Raw genomic sequence first — 21,488 nt, 5'->3', positions numbered from 1 at the left:
TACAATTTCAACCACGGAACAATATAGATGCTTCTTTTGGTGTTAAATTTTGAGATAAGTTTAAGGTGTCTGGGCTCTTCAACAAAAAAATATACATTTGTGACTTATATTTCGAAATATTTCAATTTGTTTGGAAAATCTTGAGTAAGCAAAAGAAATTTCTCCCCTGCATGGATAATATATTGATGAACTTGAAATATATCTTTTTTTCCAAATAGATATTTATACTATTTTGTTTAAAACAAATGATTTTAACCAATGACGTTTTCATATATTTTTTTAATATATAGATCATGCATGCTCAACGACATTACTTCATTTCGCGTGCAATTTCAGTTTTGGTTTGAATTATCCTGATTAAATTTTAGTCAAAATATGGATAAAAGGTTATTTAGAGTATATATACATGAACAATAACGAAAAGCCAGAAGCAAGGCAAATGAGGATGGTGGAATGGGGTGGGACATACAGTTTTGAACATTAGACAATGTATATTTAATGCTCTAAATCGTATACAAGCCTGCCAAAATCTAAAAATAGGCAGTTCTCAACTATATAATTTGATTTCATATTCAAATATACATGGCTTGATTTTAAATTTGCATTTTACAGTAGAAGCATAAAGAACCGATTCCTAATTCTATTTCCTCATAAGTTATCTATCATGTATATGAAATTATGGAAAGAAATAATAAATATTATTTTCTAAAATGTATGCATGAAGCAAATAAAGAAAATAAATAATCTGTAACCAATGTAGCTTGTGCTTTAGGCCAAGTTTGTGGTTACGTTCGCTTTAATGGTGGGTTTAGATGGTTTGGTGTAAAACAAAACAAAAACCACACAAATGAAAAACAAATATTTGAAAACATTCGGACACTTGGAGGTAGCTCAAAATAAAATAGAACATGCATGTGTAAGTGTGATAAAAAAATATAAACCCTGCTTTACACTACAGACTAACGAGATGAGCTGGATCTTTAACGTGCTAATATAAACGATAACAGCTCGCAGGCGAACATCTCACCCTTCACGGACACACTAGTCTATCTCTGAGCTACGGTTTTTGCTATACTTACTCCTAAATACAGTTAGCTTAGCGCAGAAGCTATAAATAATTTATATTTTATACTCAAAACCGTACGAATGCTGCCCAAGTGGCAGTTTTGAACTTCCAAGTGTATAGTCATTCAAACTATGGCTTAAGGTTAAATAGTACGAAATAATTGAGTGTTGTAATTTCATCAAAGTTTATTTAAGAAGCTGTGTTACTATAATTTTAGTAAATAAGTAAGATAATTGCTTATTTATGTTTTCTATATTTCAATAATGTGATGATGAACTGACGACTTGCAGCAAATATTACAGGATACATCTATAATGTACCTCATTGCTTTTATTTAAATTTAACTTATCAAAGCAGGAAATCAATCTTCTTTTCTACGTATGACTCAAAATAGTTATGTCAAAAAAAAACCATATAAGTTTAGATCGTGTTTAAAATCAAAATGTGTATGATAACTTGATCAAGTAAATAAATAATTAGCGTGGACCATAGTTGAATTGTGACTGTTGTGGCATATTTATTTGTACTGTCTGGTCACTTCTATAATGGTGTTGATCATTAAGATTTTTCCTGAAACAAAGTATTGTGTATTGACAAAAAAGTTTTAATTATGCATAAGACACTTTAATTCAACTTTCAATACCATTAAGACCCATTGTTTCTATATCAATAATACATATTAATGGACGATAAATGTCATTTCAGTTTAAAGCCCCTGGTGATATCATTATGTCAAAAATATGGATTTAGAAATGAAATCTGTAGCATTTGTTAAAATGATCATGAACTGTTATGCAACATCTTACCCTACATTCAGAAAAGAAATCACTTTTTAATTATCTTTCTTCTTTTTCGTAACCCTTGAAAAAAGTATATCGAACTCAAAACGGAAAACGATAAATACTAAAATACAATGTATTTGTATTCGAACAGTATGATCCCTTTGAATGATACAATAATTTCTTACATTTTGAACGTACACATAATTGCAAATAACCTGGGAAAAGTATACTTATATATATTTTGTGACGGATTTAACAGGATATACAAGAAATATTTATTTTAAATATAAATAACATACCATATTTAGAAAGAAAAAAAAACACTACAAAAATACAACACTTGTCTGAATAAAAATGTTATAATGTATTTGTTTGTCTTTATTAAAGAGTGATGGTAAACTGAAGCTAGCAGGGGGATTTCTATTGTATGTGTGAAGTGTAGCGCAATTATATTGTTATGGAATAGAGATAATATTCTCCAGATGGTTCAGATGTCAAATGACAAGTGGGCGTGACTTTCTTTACTACAACACGTGCTTTTGTTTTCATTTGAATTTATTGAAAATGCAATAAATTAGATTCTTTGTCAATCCGCATTGATGAATACTGCAGAATAAAAATGATTTACATTCTAAAATAAATATATAATCTTTTTCATAATAATTTGCTAAAAACTGGTACCGTGAAATCGATATGGTTGTTTGATTTCCTGATGAGATGAAAATAACATGTGCTACAGTGGAATCATCAATGACCCTTAATATCCATTGATTGGTTTTCACATTCCCACAGTTGAAGTCCCGTTGGTAAGGAGGCGGTCATCATTGGAATCACAGAAGCTGATTGGTTGATCAGGTGCCATCTTAATCGTAAAACAGTTTCCCGTGGGATATATTAGCATCCTTGGGGACATAATAGTTACACCATACACTGGAAAGCAACAAAAGCCATACCCGAGAGAGTTTGTTCCAGAACCCGAGTGAGACGTCAGCCCGTGTAAACAATAACAGTTTAGTCAAAACTTTTTATTCAATGAACAGCAAAAATATTTCTTCATTTTAAACTCGGAGATAATATATATTGGTGTATATTGAAGTTTGAAAATAGTATGTGTTTATTGTGATAAAAATAATACATAAATGTAAAATATTATGATAAAATTTGTTATTTGACGAAAGGATTTCATGTTTGGAGTGACTGAGCCCGCACCATCAAGAGAATTAAGTACCGGTCCCATGAAGGAAGAACCTCATCCCGTTGGTCAGAGCAACCCCGTGAGAAACTGGATGCAGCCCACAGTCGTAGACCAAACCGCAAGGTATTTATTTATTATTTCTTCAGTATACTTAAAACAGATTGTAAACTATTTTTATTATTTCTTATCCTAAAAAACAGATCGTAAACTGTATCGTTCAAACTTGTTTTAAATATTTTTGCATTTACGCGCTACCATTTTACAAGGAATATTTAAATCATGAACGAAACCCCAAGAGTGTATTAAGTTATCTGTCGTTCAATTCCCAGGTAAGATTGTTACAAGAAATTGCCAAAATTCTCACTGGACCTGTCCTGTTACTTTTCTCTCTGTGTTTCCCCATTGGAATTTATTATCAATATATAAATATATTTGCAGTGTCGGGTTTGGCAGAGCTCACTTCGAGAAACAACCTCCCAGCAATTTACGCAAAAGTAACTTCTTTCATTTTGTGCTAGCTTTATATGACCGACAAGGACAACCCATAGAAGTTGAGAGGACAGCATTTATAGACTTTGTTGAAAAAGAAACGGTAATATATTATTTTCATTTCCCTTTTTTTTTTAGTTACTGTTTTTGAAATTTTTATGATATTAGATATATTTAAAAAGAAAATGCCTTTTTGTAAAATACATTTCTTCGTGAAAATTCTGTTCCGTTGAATTTGTATTTAAATATGTACAATTTAAAGATAAGGATATACAATATATTTAACAAGAAATCTTACTTTTTTCAGGAAGTTGAAGGACAGAAAACAAATAATGGAATTCATTACCGATTACAATTATTATATTCTAACGGTAAGGTTTTATTTTATTATTATTATCATTCACTATTTGTTTATTTATGCAGCTTTGTTTAAAATATTGACAATAAATAACAATTTAATATGCGTGAAATAAAAAAATAAGGGGAATTTCATTGAATGAATAATAGCAAAATTGGAATATTTTGTTTTTATTAAGTACCATAAAATCCGTATGAAGGTTTATTAACCGTAGCAAAGATCTTTGATGACAAATTATTCAATGCATGATAAAATTGTTGTTAGGACATTTCATAAAAATAAAATTTTCTAATAACCAGAATTGCGTGCTGGTAATTTTCATTAAAGTGATATCGACCACCATTGCCTTAAAGTCTCATCTTAGTCGTCTGTCTCGGTACAATTTTTGTGCGATATCAACGGTCAGATTTAAAGAGGATTAAAACAATATTTGTTTACAAATGCTTTAATCGGATGTTTTACCAATTTAAATTCAAAACCACACGTGTTAAGCGTACCGTTAATGCAGAAACAAGGACCGTTAACAAAATGTTCTAAAATATGATTATATGATTTGAAATAACATGTGGTATATAGAAAACATGTGGAAGTTTTAAATTATAAATGAATATTGACTTTCCGTGTTAAAAAGGCACTGATGATGACAATTAACAATGATCAACAATATAACGGTTTATTCTGAGTTTGGTCGATGAAAGCGAAATAAAACAAAAACAAAACCTGTAGAATTATAAAACTGACAGCCAATTCCCTTGTGGTTTTCTTGTTAGTTATAAGTAATTCAAATACTAACATGTTTTTAAAAAAATCTTACAGTTTAACTATTTTAGTATATTTTTTGTTGTTGTAAAATATAAAACTTTCAATAGAATGAATAAATTTACTCACATCAAAAAAAAAAAAAAAAAAAAATTCATATAGGCGTTTAACAATAAGAAAAGATATCTGAATAATCTGTTATACAATACATTCCATCCAATATTCTGATGACATCTTATTTATTCTTGGTAATTATAATTATTGTCCAGATACCATGCATTTTGTTTAATTTGAATAACAAATTAATAAAATATTTCATAGCCTGATGGATAATATTCTCATGAAAATATATCACTTTATTAATTCTGTGCCTCTGAGGTGCTTTCAGTCAAAACCCTACATTAGATAGCTCATACTCATATTTTAAAATACTTATTTCCTTCCCTTTTCTGTTCCTATTCTTTATGTCCTGTTTCTTATATGATTGTTATATATTCAGTGTTTGCAGTATTTGTTTTGTTATTGCGTTTTCATTTTTAAATGTTTTGCATGGTCAAGAACAGGTTTTGCGTTCTTATTCAGTTCAACTGGGACTGGACTATTATAGTCCCAGAGTTCATGTATATTTTTTCCCATATTTTTGGACTGGATGCTTGATTTGCGGTTTTCTCTTCGACAGGTGTCCGACAAGAACAGGACCTATTTATACGGCTCATTGACTCCGTTTCTAAACAGGTAAGTTTTGTGATATTTATCATAATGTAGCAATTAAACCCAAAATAAATGAAGCATTAACGATCATCACCCTTTTGTTTTCTCTTCAATGGTAATGGAACCAATACAATATCTATCCAATTTTCAATGACTTTGTAAATATTTGTTTTATTTTAAATAGGATTTCCTCTTTCTGTTTCCTCACCAATGCTTGTTGTAGTTGTCATAAATCATAATTATATTTCAAGGTTGGATGCAGGGTTAATTTGTATAAATGGAAGTAAAGTTGTCCTAATGATAAAAATTGTCACAATCTTTTTCACTATTTGCCGAAAAAGTTAATGATGGCGACCCTAGTTAATTGATCACTATGAACAATAATTTAATCACTTCAGTTCGATACAAGAATTTCTGTTTTGTATTCCGTTAATTTCGGAACATATGGCAATAAAGACGACCGACTTTGTTAAAGATGTAAATGAAATTCTAAACAATTGTTTAATTCCGTCTATTACCAGTCATGGGCGCGTGCCGAGTTCACACAATCCATCCATTTGAACATAACTACAGGCTCAATTTGACGGAACTAATTCACTGAAAGAACGTGATAGATATAACCATCTAGATTACCAAATGGCAAGAAATTGGTCCTCAAATCAATTAATAGCTACCCAATCTTTTTACTTTTTATTGAGTGCCGATTATTCCATTCAATCACTTTCATCATTCGGACCAATCTAACATTAATATTTTATTCTGACAGCGTTCCGAAATAAGATGTCGTCTGCAGTATTTGGCAATGAATAAGATATTGATGTTTAGTCAGATTTTTCAAGAAAAAGCAGTTTTAAGAAAACGTAAATCTCTGAGACAATTCAGAACACGCCATTTCTCTTGCTGAAGTTAATTTATTTTTATATAAGAATTCTTATTTTGTGTATGATGTACATATTTTTCGTTTACTGTTTTTTTTTCAGTCCATTATATACGAAGGTCAGGATAAAAACCCAGAAATGTGTCGTGTTTTACTAACACACGAAGTTATGTGTAGGTTCGTACCATTTATCTATTTTTATATACCTATATACATTTTGTTAATGTAAGTCCTATATGTAATTTCACAAATTACCATTGTACCATTAATTAAAGTTTTATTCGAAAAAGATTTTGTTTATATATATATATATATCCCGTATAGAAAATGTCAAATAAAAATTAAGAAACTGTTGAGTGATACTGGGTGGCATAAATACTGTATTTTCAAAACAGAAGGATTTTTATTGAGATTACTATTTTATGACCAACTAAAACGGAACGATTTTCAATAAAAGAATTTCTCTTTTTGATCATTTTGACACCGTCATCAAATTACAATGCCATTTTGTCTTTTATGTTTACATTTAATTTATATATTTAAAAATCTGACAAGACTATTTTTATTATCTCTACATGTTACTTCAAGATACAGTTAAAAGATGCTGCGCTCCCAGCTGGGATTGTCACACTCAGAAATTAATGCACGTGTAAAGCTTGCGAAATAATTAACTCCCCATTCGTTACATAGTTTCGACAATTAGTTTTTAATCAGTTGCTCTTTGTATTCGTTATCATCTTTACCCCCTCCTATCGCGCCCGTCTGGGAGTTGACGTTTCACATGCTTCCGTGAGTAATTTGATAATATATACATCTTAAATTAAATTATCACCATAACATAAAACATCTTTGAAAACTGATTACATTGTTCTAGTGGTTGAAAAAACATCGACGAAAAAGCAAACTTTAAAACAAACCGAAAAATTCAATCATGAATTAAATCTTCTTTTTTACCTTTCTACAGAAATGTTAAAACCCTTTTAAAATATACTTAAGGTTAAGTATTGGCCAATCTTTTTATTTTGTTTACATATTTGATTTTTTCTTCAGTCGGTGTTGTGATAAAAAGAGTTGTGGAAACAGAAACGAAACCCCATCTGATCCAGTAATTATAGATAGGTAAGGTTTTATTTGCTAGCAGTTTTGTGTATTTATTACTCTTGTATTGTTATGCATGTTTTTAACTATAAATCTGTTGTTTTTTTTAAACAAAGCTAGTCATTAGCAAAGAAGTCAGTTTGAATTGTTTACGTTCCTTTTTACAGTTAGTTTAAGACATACATATTTGGATTGAGTGCTTTAACGTTTTTGGATTGTAACGTGCTTGATAAAATAGTATTATTTGGTCACCCACTGATTCTGATAACAAGAACGGTATTGAGTACTAAAAATTGCAACCCTATATCCCACCCGGAAGGAGAGAAAAAAAGTATGACTATTGTAAAAGCACGATTGTGTTTAATAAACCTTGACTCCAAGTCCGAGGACTACTAGACTATTTACAATTATATATATGATCTACCAAAGTAAAGAAAATCGCTATTTATTTCGCTGTATTTTGTTTTGTATTTTTCCTCATGATTTGCAATGTTTTGTTCGTTTCTTTTGAATTCTTTCACATGTGTAAAACTTGGCACAGTGAAAGCTTGCCATTTTGAAGCTTCTGTCCCGGGCAATATATTTAACAGTATTGGTGATATTCAGATGTCTTATTTTGTCGAACTTTTATTGTTGTTTGTAAGGCCATTTGAATGCATTTACCAATAATGTCCTTTTATTCACATTGATTCCATGAATATTTTGCTTGTTATTCAAGTTGAAGTGTCATAAATGCAATACGACAAACAATGTGTGTGATTTGAATGGGTTAAATATTTGAGAAGTTTTGAATATTTAACAAAATTGCTATTTATAGATACAAACCATATAGTAGTAAATAATTCAAGAGACCGATAGAAAAAATACAGTGAAGTTTGTTTGACAGCTTAAATTTCTAAACTAAAATGAAATATTTACAAAATAATTATTGATGAGGAACTAGTATCGATTTTGGAGATGATAATTATCGTGTTTGTCATCGCGAGTCGATTTACTAATGTTTAAAAAGACAGTGACTTTTCAATGTTTTATAAGTTTAAAAGACTATATGAAGCGCGACAGAAAGATATGATCTAAATGCTTTTCTCTGGATATTTGTCCCGCACTATAGTCTATGGTCTATGCTTTCATAAGGCGATAAGAGATTATTAAGAAATAATTTACGATCCATTTTACACAGTGTTGAAACAAACAAATCGATGCTGAGCATCTTCCATTTCCAAAGTTAATCCTGGTTAATACATCCAGTCTTCTTTATTATCTTATTAACAAACATATTATATTACGATTGGTTTGGTTTGCCTAAATTAATATTAGAAATCATAGGTCAGAGAAAAGAATTAGTTTCCCGGAAAAAAATGTCTTAAGACAGCATACTCACGAAACATTATGGTTTTTTTCCAATAGACATTTTTGTCATACGTATTACGCATTACTTTTACAAATAAAAAAAAAGCAATTGGGCAAAGAATGTTATCTTTTAAATATCTCGTATACCACTTAGAATATCTTTATTCAAAATGATAAAACAATAAAAATTAAAAAAAAATCCCATCTTTATAATAATATTGTACATGTATATACTCTTCAAAATCGTTATATAAGACAACATGTATCTCTACAGATACAAGTATGTTTTATCTTATAACGAAAAAGTAATAGCCTATATCACTTATATTCCTGAACAAATTTCCTAGAGACCGTCCAATTGGTGGAATACATCCACTTCAAACACTCTGGTAGATCTAAAACGAATTAATTTTAGCGCTTTACTTTTTCGTGCACCCTCCAGCATCCGGGTCTTTGATCATTGACATAGAGCTAGGAGTAGATTGTCACGCATCATACTGGTGTGGAGTTTTTCTTAGTTTTGATAGATACAACTTTCTCTTGGGAGACATTTTACGTGTATCCTCCTTAAACCTAGATAACCTTATCAATCCTGAGGATATTCTAATAAATTTTCAATATTCACGCACCATTTCTTAGAGCTAGTTCCAACTTTTATGTGATAAAACCAAGAGCCGTTTGCAAAGTGTCGTCCCTCCTCTGGAAATCAACTAATCATAAGAAAATTAGAAATCAGTTTGACGAAATTATGTAGATTCAAATTTTAGATAAAAGGTTTCGAGAATTTAAAACTTTTATTAAAGAATTTTAGTAGTTAATTTGAGTTATGATATTACATTCAAAATTGTTAATATTGTCCGAAATAATAAACAAGGAAAAAAAACATCCTTTTATATCACAAAATCTTTTCAAATATTTTGTTTTTAAAATACAAAAACAAAAGAAAGAAAATAATTTGTATTGACAGCAACAATTTAAAAAGGGATATAAAAAGTCTTTAGTTTATATAATTAGATTTTTGAACGCTGATGAATTAGTTTTACAAAATAAAAGCAAAAGCTTCACATTGAAGAACCAATTTAATATATTTCATTGTCTATAAATCCTAAACACACATTTTAATCAGAAAATTAAAAAGACTTTTGAATGAATTCATAATATCATAAAAGAATAGCGATCGCTTGTGTACACATACTATTAAGGGAAGTCGGTACATTTACTTTGTGTATCACGAATGAGCATATCAGAGCATTATCAATTGGAATGAATTGAAAATGAATTAGTTATGAATCTTTTATACTTCTCTATTGTGCAAATGGATTCCAGGGCATGATAGAAATGTTGGCATAGATATATTTATTCCCTCAGGTACTCTGGTGGTTGTTTCGTCTCTCTGTGTTGTAATTCTGTTAATGAAATATTTGACGGGTCCGCTATACTTAACTGCAAGCTAAAAGTATCGATAAATAGGTGTGAGTGAGCATAAGGCGAAAGTCATTTATAGTCTCGGCTTTATTGTTCAAGTTTGTTTTGACATCTGGCTCACGGTACGTCTTCACACGTAAACAATGCGCCACTTATACCTAACGTTAATCATATTTAAAATATAATTTCATTTCATTTTAACACAGATTAATTGATTTGGTGTAAATATTCAAGAACCAGTACACGTTACATAAAAAAGGACATTTATTCCCCATTTCCATTATTATTCTTTGATTTGGTGCATATTTAATTTCAATACAATCTGTTATGCTTTTATGATATAAAACAATTTGTATTAATTTCACATGATGGTTACTAGTATCACACGTTTCAAACGCACTCCCACAAATATAAATAACGTTATAAATGTCTGGTATGGTCATATCCTCGGTGGCTACCCATTTCACGGAGAGAAAAAATATCTTCTTCAAATATATATATTCTGTTTACTAAATTTAAACATTAGAAATTGTTACAAACTCAAATACGTATACAGGTTGACGTATGGCTTCGAGATTATTATTGATAACCGTATACCGAACTTATAAGTCTTTTTTTTTTTGTTTGGTTTGGTTGTTCGGTTGCTATCGTACTGACATATCCCCTACATCTCTTTTTATTCACATATTTAGTTACATCTATGCCATTCATCAATAGACGTATTTTAAGAATTTATATATAATAGATCTTTACTCTTAACATGGATGACTTTTTGGGGCATTTTCTGTCAAATTAAGCTTCAAAATAAACGACGTTGATTAAGTTTTGTTGCCACCAGGCTTTAGTCCTGTTAACCATAACTTCATTAATACCGATAGCCGATATAAAGGAATTATTTGTCTGTGTTTTTGTGACGGCAGAATGCTATCTTTTGCACTTTGTCAAGATCTTTGCTGTCTTTCTGTTTTATCTAGATGTGACTCGGCTTTAATTCAACTCTTACGTGATTAAGGGCATCAAAACAAATGAAAAAAGTTTGAGGGAGAATATTCGTCCTGACTACAAGGCATTTAAAGATTCATTATGGCAACTTTACGGAATGATTTTTGACCCGACTGAAAGAGAGATAAGGTTTTTATGGTCTGATCTTAGATAAACAGATTGTTTTCTTTTTTTCCAAATGAAATTTCCGACAATCCTTTTAAGTAGGAATTGCTGGAGACATGAAGTAAAAACTGCATAATAGTACCGACCGTTCGCTCTTAAATTTGTTTATTTAAAAATTTCATTGAGGCACATAATTGAGTAATATCATATTTTTCAGCCTTTGATTTTCTGCTTAAATTACATAAAGAACGTTAAATATTTATTAATTTGTACTAATGTAAAAATAAACAATGGAAATACGACCTTAAAGTTTTTTTTTATGATAGTTTTGACATAAACCATAATTTTAGTGCGGACAGTAAATCCTTATTTCGTCGTTTCATCTGACCTCATTGCTTTAACATCCTTAAAACTTGAATGCTATTTGTATCTTCATTAATAGCTGTGTAATTAGATTAGTTAGAACAATATCATATTAATTGACAAAAAATGAACATTCACTGTTTATAGAAAATGGAATAATTGTATTGTCCGGTTCATCGAGTTCTCTTTTCCGGTAGTGCGATCGTTTATAGCCTTCCATAGCTTTCATCGAGCCAATTTACAAGTACTTAAATGGAAACCAGGATCTCTCAGTTGTCTGACCATGCTTCGCTAAAAATTAAATAACTGACAAATTAGATTTGACAACATAACTTCAATGTTTTAAATAAAAAATAAAGAGATAGCTTCAAGTCTTCGCTGAGTCTGTCATGGCTAATGTCATGAAACCGGCTTAGAAAATGTTATTTCATATAGTTTTACATTTTATCCTGAAAACAAGAGGGTTTGGAAAAGGGATTAATGACTTTACATTAATAGCAGAAAATTGAAAATAATGATTAAACAAATAAGCCAATACATGTATAGTTGCATTTTATTTGTTATTCCTGCAAAATGAAAAATCATAAAGATACGAATGATGTTTTAATATTTATTTCATAATCAATTTAGAATACAAAGCTAAATTTACACAACAAAACAAACTTTATGATTGAGGTACAATACATGGTCAAAAATACAAATGCACAAATATTGAAGGGAAGTAGCTCTTGTTGATTTCAAATTCAACAAACCGGCCACCCCTGAAAACAGGCCGAATCCCGTGGTCCGACGCGCGGTCGGTTTTGAGACGTTTCACTGTAGTAGTATAATAAAGAATTAAAGAATTTAGAAAAAAAAGAAAATTTTCATATATAAAGAGAGAAAAAAGGGACACATATTATTTAATACGTAATATAAATATTTATATGTTAGAGGGTCAGTTTTGCTCATTCTTCAATTCATGTATATATATATATATCATTATCCCTAACATTACTGAAGAGACATTTATTGTCGAAATCCGGATCTGGTGCACTAAAAACATATTGACACCGTATGTTTGTGGCATAACATCGTGGCCACAAGATACAATATTTTTTTTCTGTTTAGTATTAAATTTATATCAAGATCCATTTTGTTACATCTTGTGATGAATTTTATTTGGCAATCGCCAATGGCAGTCAGCAGGGTTAAAGAACATCAGTTGTTCGACCTGTTAGTCAAATGCGTTTTGTTTAAATATACTTTTCACTTTTTTGGTCTTTTGGAAAATGTTGTTTGTGCTGTTTTTAAACCCTTCTACAACGAAATTTGTTTTACATGCACACGTATAAAAATTGCGGTTTTTATCCAACGCAATCATAGGTTTGAACGTAGTTTTCAATTTAGACTCGTATATATATATATATTATATATATATATATATATATATATTTATAAGTACGTCTTAAGTAACAGTAGCATGGGTTCGAATCCCGGCGAGGGAAGAACCAAAAATTTGCGAAAGCAAATTTACAGATCTAACATTGTTGGGTTGATGTTTAGACGAGTTGTATATATTTATAATATATATATATATATATATAATATAACAACCCCACCACGTTGATTACAATATTTATCCATTCTCCTTATAAATTTTCAAATTTGTATATCTATTATTTATATATTTAGTAGATAACTATATAGTAAAGGAAACAGTTTCTCTTTGACTTAATGAAGCATGCGGAGGGCAATGTTCCGAAAAGTTAAGGCGAGAAATAACCGGGGATCCTTGCATTTATGTTTATGTAATTGAATCATAAAGCTTTTGATATTTCAAAAATACTAACATAATCATTGAAGGTTAAACTTACCAAATAGTGCTTCCCTACACTATACTAGATAATTTATCCCGATGTGTTCTAAGAAAAAAGCTGTAAAGCAGGTAAAATTTTACAGCAAATGTGCAATAAAGAAATGCTTCTGTAAAAAAAAAGACAGAATTTTATTTATATCTTTTCAATATCTTATTTTTCCCTTAGAATCATTAGTAAAGAAGTGCTATTAATGCAAACAGAGATGCAGCGATAAATTTAAATTTAATTTGCATAGCTTAAGGGAATCTCTGAGCAAAAATAAGAAGATGATGACTTCTTTGTTACAAAACAAATGCAAAAGAAATCTTGTTTTATTATTACACCTGAACGTAGAACTAGTTTCAGACATCGGTAACATGTCTGTGTCACGCGAACGTGTCTTCCTTCACAACTGATCGTTCAACAAATCTTATGTTAACTTGAAAAAGATTACCATTTTTATAAGAATTTATCAACACTGAATATTGATTCCAGCGAAACATTAAGTAGAAATAAATATCGAAAGTAATAAAAAAAATAATCCAGCTTGATTGAAAAAAATCTAAATGTATCTGCTATAGTTAATCGCTTTTTAAAAAAAGTGATATATACACAGTGCCGTTAAATTGGAATTCTAGATTAGCAGTTTGTAGATATTAGAGGAGCATATACATATTGTAAAATAATAAGAAAATGTGGTGTAATTGCTAGTAAATAGTCAGCTATAAAAGGCTCGGAAATGACAAATGTAAAAAATATTCTTCTGCTTCTTCTTCTTTATTCGAAGAAGCAGTAGTCTAACAGTCCTTCTTTTTCGTAAGTTAAATACTCAATTTGTCGTTTTGAACAATAAACTACATGTATGTCTAAAAATACAGAACACACCCAAAAACGTAGACATAAGAATATAAAGCGAGTAAAAAAATAACATGAAACAAAAAAAAAAAGCAAAATAGTTAAGCTGAATAAATATTAAAGAGATGTACAGTACTGTTGGTTTTGTTTTATTGTACTCCTTCGTTCTTGAAATCATAGGTTTCTGTTCAACAACTTCGAAACTAATTGAGGAACTTTATCCCCCCCTTCTCCCTCCCTCCCCCCCCCCAAAAAAAAAACAAAATAATTCATGAGAATGATTTGCTTTACTTTATATATTTCAATGACTTAAATGATTAATTTAACGTTTTGCTTTTTTAATCCTAAACGTTTCGTTTTTATTGTAAATCCCCTTTCATTTGATTAATTTACCTGTAATACATATAGATATATAATAAATCACAATAATCATTGAGAAAAGAGATTTATTTCCTTTATATTACATGCCGTCAACTACAATCAAAAACTAACTACTATATGCCGTGACAATACAAATGTCTGTAACGTGCCATACCCGATCCGATAAATGATCCCCTCTTGGGATGATCTAGTTAAATAAAATGTTGTTCTTTCCTCCTGTAAGTAAACCGTTTTCGCACTAGATTAGAAAGTTATATATGGCCCCATAGGACTTGACTGTTTGTATTGGAATATGGTATCAGAATGGGATCCCACGCATCACCAGCTAATTTTATTTTCTGGATTAGTTTAACAAGGAGACCTCTTGGGATCCCTACTTTTGAATATTCATGGTGATCTCAACGAGTTTGCATTATCAAGAGAACTGTTATCCTATTAGGGAGAATAGTCAAATATATTTGGACAAGAGTCTCCTGTGGGAAAGTTAAATGCCTAAATCACGTATAATCACGTATCAAATAAGGTTTATCACATGACTATTTACATAACATGTTTATAGATGGAGTTGATGTTGTGACGTCACTATATTGCTGTCTTGGACGGTAAATTCAGAACAGTGTGAAATGAAATAAAAGTGCGTTCTGTAAAATTATTAAAATACAAAATTCATCATTAGAAATTTCATTAGGGTTTTATTCTTTTTAAATGATTTTACTAATTCAGACGAGTGAATTTATAAGAGTTTGGTAATGGATTATTGATCTGGCGTGTTAAAACAGGTGACAAGTTGATGGAATCAAACGCTTTACAATTAATGTATGATATTATATCATGGCTTCTGTTTTCACCAACTTATTTTATAATGGGAATACACAATAAAATTCACGGTCATATGGCAGTGAATAAGCTACCGATTCAGAAACTTGGTCCTGAATCTGATACGATTTCATCTTAATAGAATGATCGTATGCTGAAAAAGTTAATTGCATTTGCCAAATGACGGTATTCCTTCTTGAATTATTTAACGATTTGCAGGATCGAGAAAGACAAGGATTAACACTTTTAATGTTGCTTATTTTACACTATTGCTTTTTATAATACATATTCAGTTTTTGGACTGAAATTTATAAAATATTCATGTGAAATGTTGCAATTATTTCAGTAAAAGGGTTCTTCAAATAGAATTAATAATGATCATTGCTGATACGACAATTGAATCGATAATTCTTAGGAAATCATCACTTTGAAACAAAATATTTAGTTGTATCTACTTTGGAATAAAACATTGACTTTGAGTTCATACGGGGCACAAAGATCAGAGTAGCAACAAAAAATAACTTTAGAGTTGAAGATTTAAATTAATTTTGTTGACATTTCGGTACAAAGACATTGATTTTTCCGTTATACCATAAAAAAGTAATATGAATTAGGCAGCAGTTTATGACTGAGTTTTTCTGGTAAATAATGTAGCTTTAGCATTAGTGGTTAAGTAAAAGATCACACTTCGGGACATTCTTAGTCCTTCTAGTCTAATGGGGCAGAATTTCATCTGGTCACCAACATTAATCATTTTCCTCATTTTGTCTCAGTAATGTGATTAAGTCTTCGATTTCTTAGTTGATCACCAAGCTCAGCAGTCGCCATCAGGAATTTGCGCGCGAATGACAGAATTTATTGTATCGTCTGCCTGGGTGCAGATGGGGTCCCCTCTCCTATCTGATGAAAGCAGTAATTGAAAAGCGTTAACGACAGTCATTTTTCACACAACTGTTTTGTGGATCTCCTTCAAATTACCATTTATTTTATTTGATTGCCCTCCATTGTTCACACTTCTTGACCTATTGGCGGATCATTGGCAAGTACTATTCATTCAGAAATTCTGTTTTGTCTTTTCAAATAAAATATGGGCTCTCTGATAAAAACATTGATGAATTTTTATATAACTGTAAATTAAAATGTATGCATCACTGATCAAGTCAATGAGCATTTCATAAAATAATTTTATGACATTAAGATATGTGTTATGATATATTTTGCAGTAAATAATATGTTATTAAGTCTTCACAATTTGTTTTGTAACAAAATCATACCGATCAGTATGTGTGTCTAATACGAAAGACAATTAGTCATTGGTAGTATATTTAACCTCAATTCAGAGAAATAAACAGGCAATCTAAACAAAAAAATTGTGTATCAAACACTTTTATACATGCAAGAAAGACCAACTTGCTGCGCTTAAGAGAATTCTGATGACTAATTAGGGATAAAACTCCCAGTGGCTTTAGATTGAAATGTGAACAATTAAAGAGAGGATTGTGCATTCAGCTCAGACCTCCGCGTGACAAGGATCATATCCCATGGGAACCACGTGGTCGATGTGTATCGGGAAGTCAAAATTACAATAGTCAATGCTTTAATATTATCTGTAACTTGTTTAAGATATATTTTTTACTCAATCAATAATTTCGATGTTTGCTCTGTTTCAAATTAGGTTTAAGGAAGATGATTATGGTAATAACCACTGGTATCCGTTTTACATGTTTTCTGGAGATAAAAAAGATGTTTCATTATTGCATTTTTACATGTGATTATTATTTGGATTCTTGCCTTTAAACTTTTCATACCTTATTTGTTAATAGTGTATTTTTAACGTCCACCGTAAAGTATTACACGAAACCTATCACAGTTTGCTGTACATGCACTCATCCGTGATGGGCAAAGTCATAGTTGATATGTCATATAGTATCAAATACTTTATATCGTCAGTATTACAAATGCTCCAAATGGGCTGGTGAATGAGTTCAAAGTATTAAATTTTGTCAGTACACAGATTTAAAACTGTCGTATGATTTGACATCTTCTAGCCCAAAAAAATATTTATACGTTTTATGTCCTGAAGAAAGTTTGTTATGGTTTTTCTTTGCATCAGACTATATTTCGCAATATAGGGATAAGTTTAAACTGCCACGAAAAGGTATTATTTTCCATCTTTTCTTAACCAGCTCATCAATGTTGAAAATTAAGTGGTTTGAACGTTGATGAGGGAGTTTTATAATGTAATATATTTTAAAGCGACAAACTGTTCCCTTGTGTACATTTTATTTAATAGAACAAACGGAAGATAAAAACATTTAGTTACTATTTAACCTCTCTTCCTTTACCAATGTTCTATTCATGACGAATTACTCTCCACGGGTTTTCTCGACTTGTCAGCGAAACCAGCTTAGTAAATTATCTAAATAGGACCCTGAAGAGATCCACTTATATTTATAGACTGAGAGTATAATTAGTGTTATGGTGCTTAATTGACTTTACTGCAAGTTGTCGATTAAAGGGGCAAGTTGTGTTTGGATGAAGGAATTGAAGAATGTAAATATAAGGACTATAGCTTACATGAAGATGTAATATAAGCATTGAATTATGGCAGTGATCATCTGTGACAGTTCGTGTCAGCCATTGAAATGCGTAGGTTTGTTGATGTTGTGCGTCTACTGGGGATAAGTCGGCGATAATCATACAGATTTATAATTTATATTGTTTATATTAACGTGACAATAAGCAATATTTTAAGACGAAAATGAGCCAAGCGACAGTTTAAGAGCCTTTCTGTTAGGACCTGTTAAAAACATAATATTTTAACGAGATATATATGAAATAATAGTTTAGCAAACAAAGTTTGAATATAGCCATGTTGTCTTATACTTGTATTTTTAGCTCACCTGGCCCGAAGGACCAAGTGAGCTTTTCTCATCACTTGGCGTCCGTCGTCCGTCGTCGTCCGTCGTCCGTCGTCCGTCGTCGTCGTCGTCGTCCGTCGTCGTTAACTTTTACAAAAATCTTCTCCTCTGAAACTACTGGGCCAAATCAAACCAAACTTGGCCACAATCATCATTGGGGTATCTAGTTTAAAAAATGTGTGGCGTGACCCGGTCAACCAACCAAGATGGCCGCCATGGCTAAAAATAGAACATAGGGGTAAAATGCAGTTTTTGGCTTATAACTCAAAAACCAAAGCATTTAGAGCAAATCTGACATGGGGTAAAAATGTTTATCAGGTCAAGATCTATCTGCCCTGAAATTTTCAGATGAATCGGTCAATCGGTTGTTGGGTTGCTGCCCCTGAATTGGTAATTTTGAGGAAATTTTGCTGTTTTTGGTTATTATCTTGAATATTATTATAGATAGAGATAAATTGTAAACAGCAATAATGTTCAGCAAAGTAAGATCTACAAATAAGTCAACATGACCAAAATGGTCAGTTGACCCCTTTAGGAGTTGTTGCCCTTTATAGTCAATCTTTAACCATTTTTCATAAATCTAAGTAATCTTTTACAAAATCTCCACTGAAACTACTAGGCCACAATCATCTTTGGGGTATCTAGTTTGAAAAATGTGTCCGATGACCTGGCCATTCAACCAAGATGGCCGCCACGGCTAAAAATAGAACATAGGGGTAAAATGCAGTTTTTGGCTTATAACTATGAATTCAAAGCATCTAGAGCAAATCTGACAAGAAGTTAAATTGTTAATCAAGTCAATATCTATCTGCCCTGAATTTTTCAGATGAATTGGACAACTGGTTGTTGGGTTGCTGCCCTCCAATTGGTAATTTTTAAAGAAATTTTGCCGTTTTTGGTTATCTTGAATACTATTATAGATAGCGATAAACTGTAAACAGCAATAATGTTCAGCAAAGTAAGATCTACAAATAAGTCAACATGACCTAAATGGTCAATTGACCCCTTAAGGAGTTATTGCCCTTTATAGTCAATTTTTAACAATTTTCATTAATTTGGTAAATATATGTAAATTTTTACCAAATATAGTTCTCTGTTACTAATGGGCAAAGTTCATTATAGATATAATTGTAAGAAGCAAAATCATTCAGTAAAGTAAGAACTTCAAACACATCACCATCACCAAAATACAATTTTGTCATGAATCCATTTGTGTCCTTTGTTTAATATGCACATAGACCAAGGTGAGCGACACAGGCTCTTTAGAGCCTCTAGTTTTGGATTTAGCGCCGTTTAGTAAATCCCAATGTACACTTAATTCTAGGAAATTTCAGAGGCCCAGTAACAATTTACTGCATGGCTACAATAATATTTATTATTGTATAGCAATATAATATTTCCCACAGAAAGTAACCAAAAGTTAGCGTGCAATAAATTCTAATATTGCACTAGTGCAATAAATCGTCAAAATTCATGACGTCATCAATAACAAAATCTTAGTTTAAACCAATTTTTACTTTCAAATATTATATTGCTATACAATAAAAGGGTTATTGCATGAATATTGGGGAATATTGTCCCTCGTAGAACATATATTGCACTCGCAAGCTCGTGCAATATAAAATTCTACTCGGGACAATATTCCCCAATATTCATGCAATAACCCTATAATATTATAATGTTCGTATAAAGTGGTGCTTCTCCCAGCTTCTGCAACTAATGCTGGTTTGATTTTTAAATAAGTCAGATTTCCTAAAATTACCATTATTTTTACTACTGCACTTTGTGTATAGTGTTCTTTCGCACAAGGAGTATTTGAAAATTCAAATGCATTCGCCTTATGTAAAGTTTCACCAAATTAAGTATAAATGTATGTCAACTTTGTATTAATGATGTTTTGGCGTTTAGAAGTGCATACTTCTCTAAAGGCATAATCAACTTTCAATAAAAAACTAAAAAGAAAGAAAGTACAATTGCTCTTACTAATTTGACACAAAAAACAATTCAGTGTTGACTTCTATGAAATTAAGCATTATTTGATAATACACTTAGACGGCGAATAGAATCACCAACAAAGTCATCGATTGATTCACACTTGACCATAACTGACAGTGGTTCAAATTTAATTTTCCATGGGATCTTCAAGGTGTAAAACTTTTTGCCTGTTCGCATTCTAATAGATCATTCCAGCTTTATGGTTAATATTCTGACCCTATCGGCCAAAAGTTCCTGCTGCAATTCTGGGTCTCTAGAGGGGTATTATTCATTTAACGAATTTACATCATTCACCTAATCAACTGGTATCAATATTAAGTTGATCTGTGTGCTTGGTTAACTGATCAATACAATTCCGGAAATCGTCATGCTCTAGAATATTAAGGTTTTAAATTAAAACTATATAGCCATAAGTACTTCCAGTGCCACTTGTGCATATATAAATTTTCTGTTCCTTAACATATATTTGCAATGAAAACGATTATTTTTTTGGGGTTTGTTTGTATTTTGGCAAATGATATCAAATGTTTTTGTTTTTATGTGGTGTTTTTTTTTGCGATTTATTAATGAATTTATTGGTACATTAATTAAATGTTACTGAGTAAGGAAATGACCGTTTGATATTTGCCCACATTCCACTGACACGGTTGCAAAGCATTCATTTCCATTCTGTCTTGGGCAAAGTCATTCATTTCCAGTTCTAACCTGGCTACGTTTTTCTTCCAGTTCCCTTCCTCCCCCCTCCAAATATTTTTTTTTAAAAGTTGGCCCTCTCAGTAATATAAGTTTTGGCACTAAAATGTGTATGCTCATCAGAATTCGGACATTAATTTTTCTCGCTATCATTTCTGTTAATGAAATGCTATGATTGAATAGTGTTTTCTATCGGGTTATCGACTAGAAAACGCTCTTGACGTTTAATGTATGGGATTACGATACTTTTGACGTTTCTAGCATCCGATGTCGTGTTTTATATTCACTTCTATCATTGTTTTTATTCATACTCCGGTTTTCAATAGTTGTAGATCGGAAACTCTTATTTTAAAATCGATTATCAAACTAATTCAATCAGTAATCTGTGATATCCGAAACATTTCCGGAT

The 21,488-nt window shown here is 31.0% G+C and overlaps 1 protein-coding gene across 3 annotated transcripts in view; it reads left to right on the top strand.

Moving 5' to 3' along the window:
* Positions 1–2,665: 2,665 nt before the first annotated feature.
* LOC143071772 (transcription factor COE1-like) overlaps positions 2,666–21,488 on the top strand; it is a 32,750-nt gene continuing 13,927 nt past the window's right edge. The window contains exons 1-6 of one of the 3 annotated variants that reach the window (XM_076246341.1): positions 2,666–3,166; positions 3,482–3,635; positions 3,840–3,903; positions 5,329–5,384; positions 6,341–6,414; positions 7,288–7,356. In XM_076246341.1, the coding sequence (XP_076102456.1) occupies positions 3,033–3,166; positions 3,482–3,635; positions 3,840–3,903; positions 5,329–5,384; positions 6,341–6,414; positions 7,288–7,356 (551 nt within the window). In that variant the 5' untranslated portion in view covers positions 2,666–3,032. The remainder of the gene's footprint in view (positions 3,167–3,481; positions 3,636–3,839; positions 3,904–5,328; positions 5,385–6,340; positions 6,415–7,287; positions 7,357–21,488) is intronic. The other 2 variants (XM_076246340.1, XM_076246342.1) reach the window with 2 other exon arrangements.

The sequence above is a fragment of the Mytilus galloprovincialis genome, chromosome 4 (assembly GCF_965363235.1).
Source record: "Mytilus galloprovincialis chromosome 4, xbMytGall1.hap1.1, whole genome shotgun sequence".
Classification (NCBI taxonomy): Eukaryota; Metazoa; Mollusca; class Bivalvia; order Mytilida; family Mytilidae; genus Mytilus; species Mytilus galloprovincialis.
The sequence above is the reverse complement of the archived record's forward strand: the minus strand, read 5'-3'. Positions and strand labels throughout refer to the sequence as shown.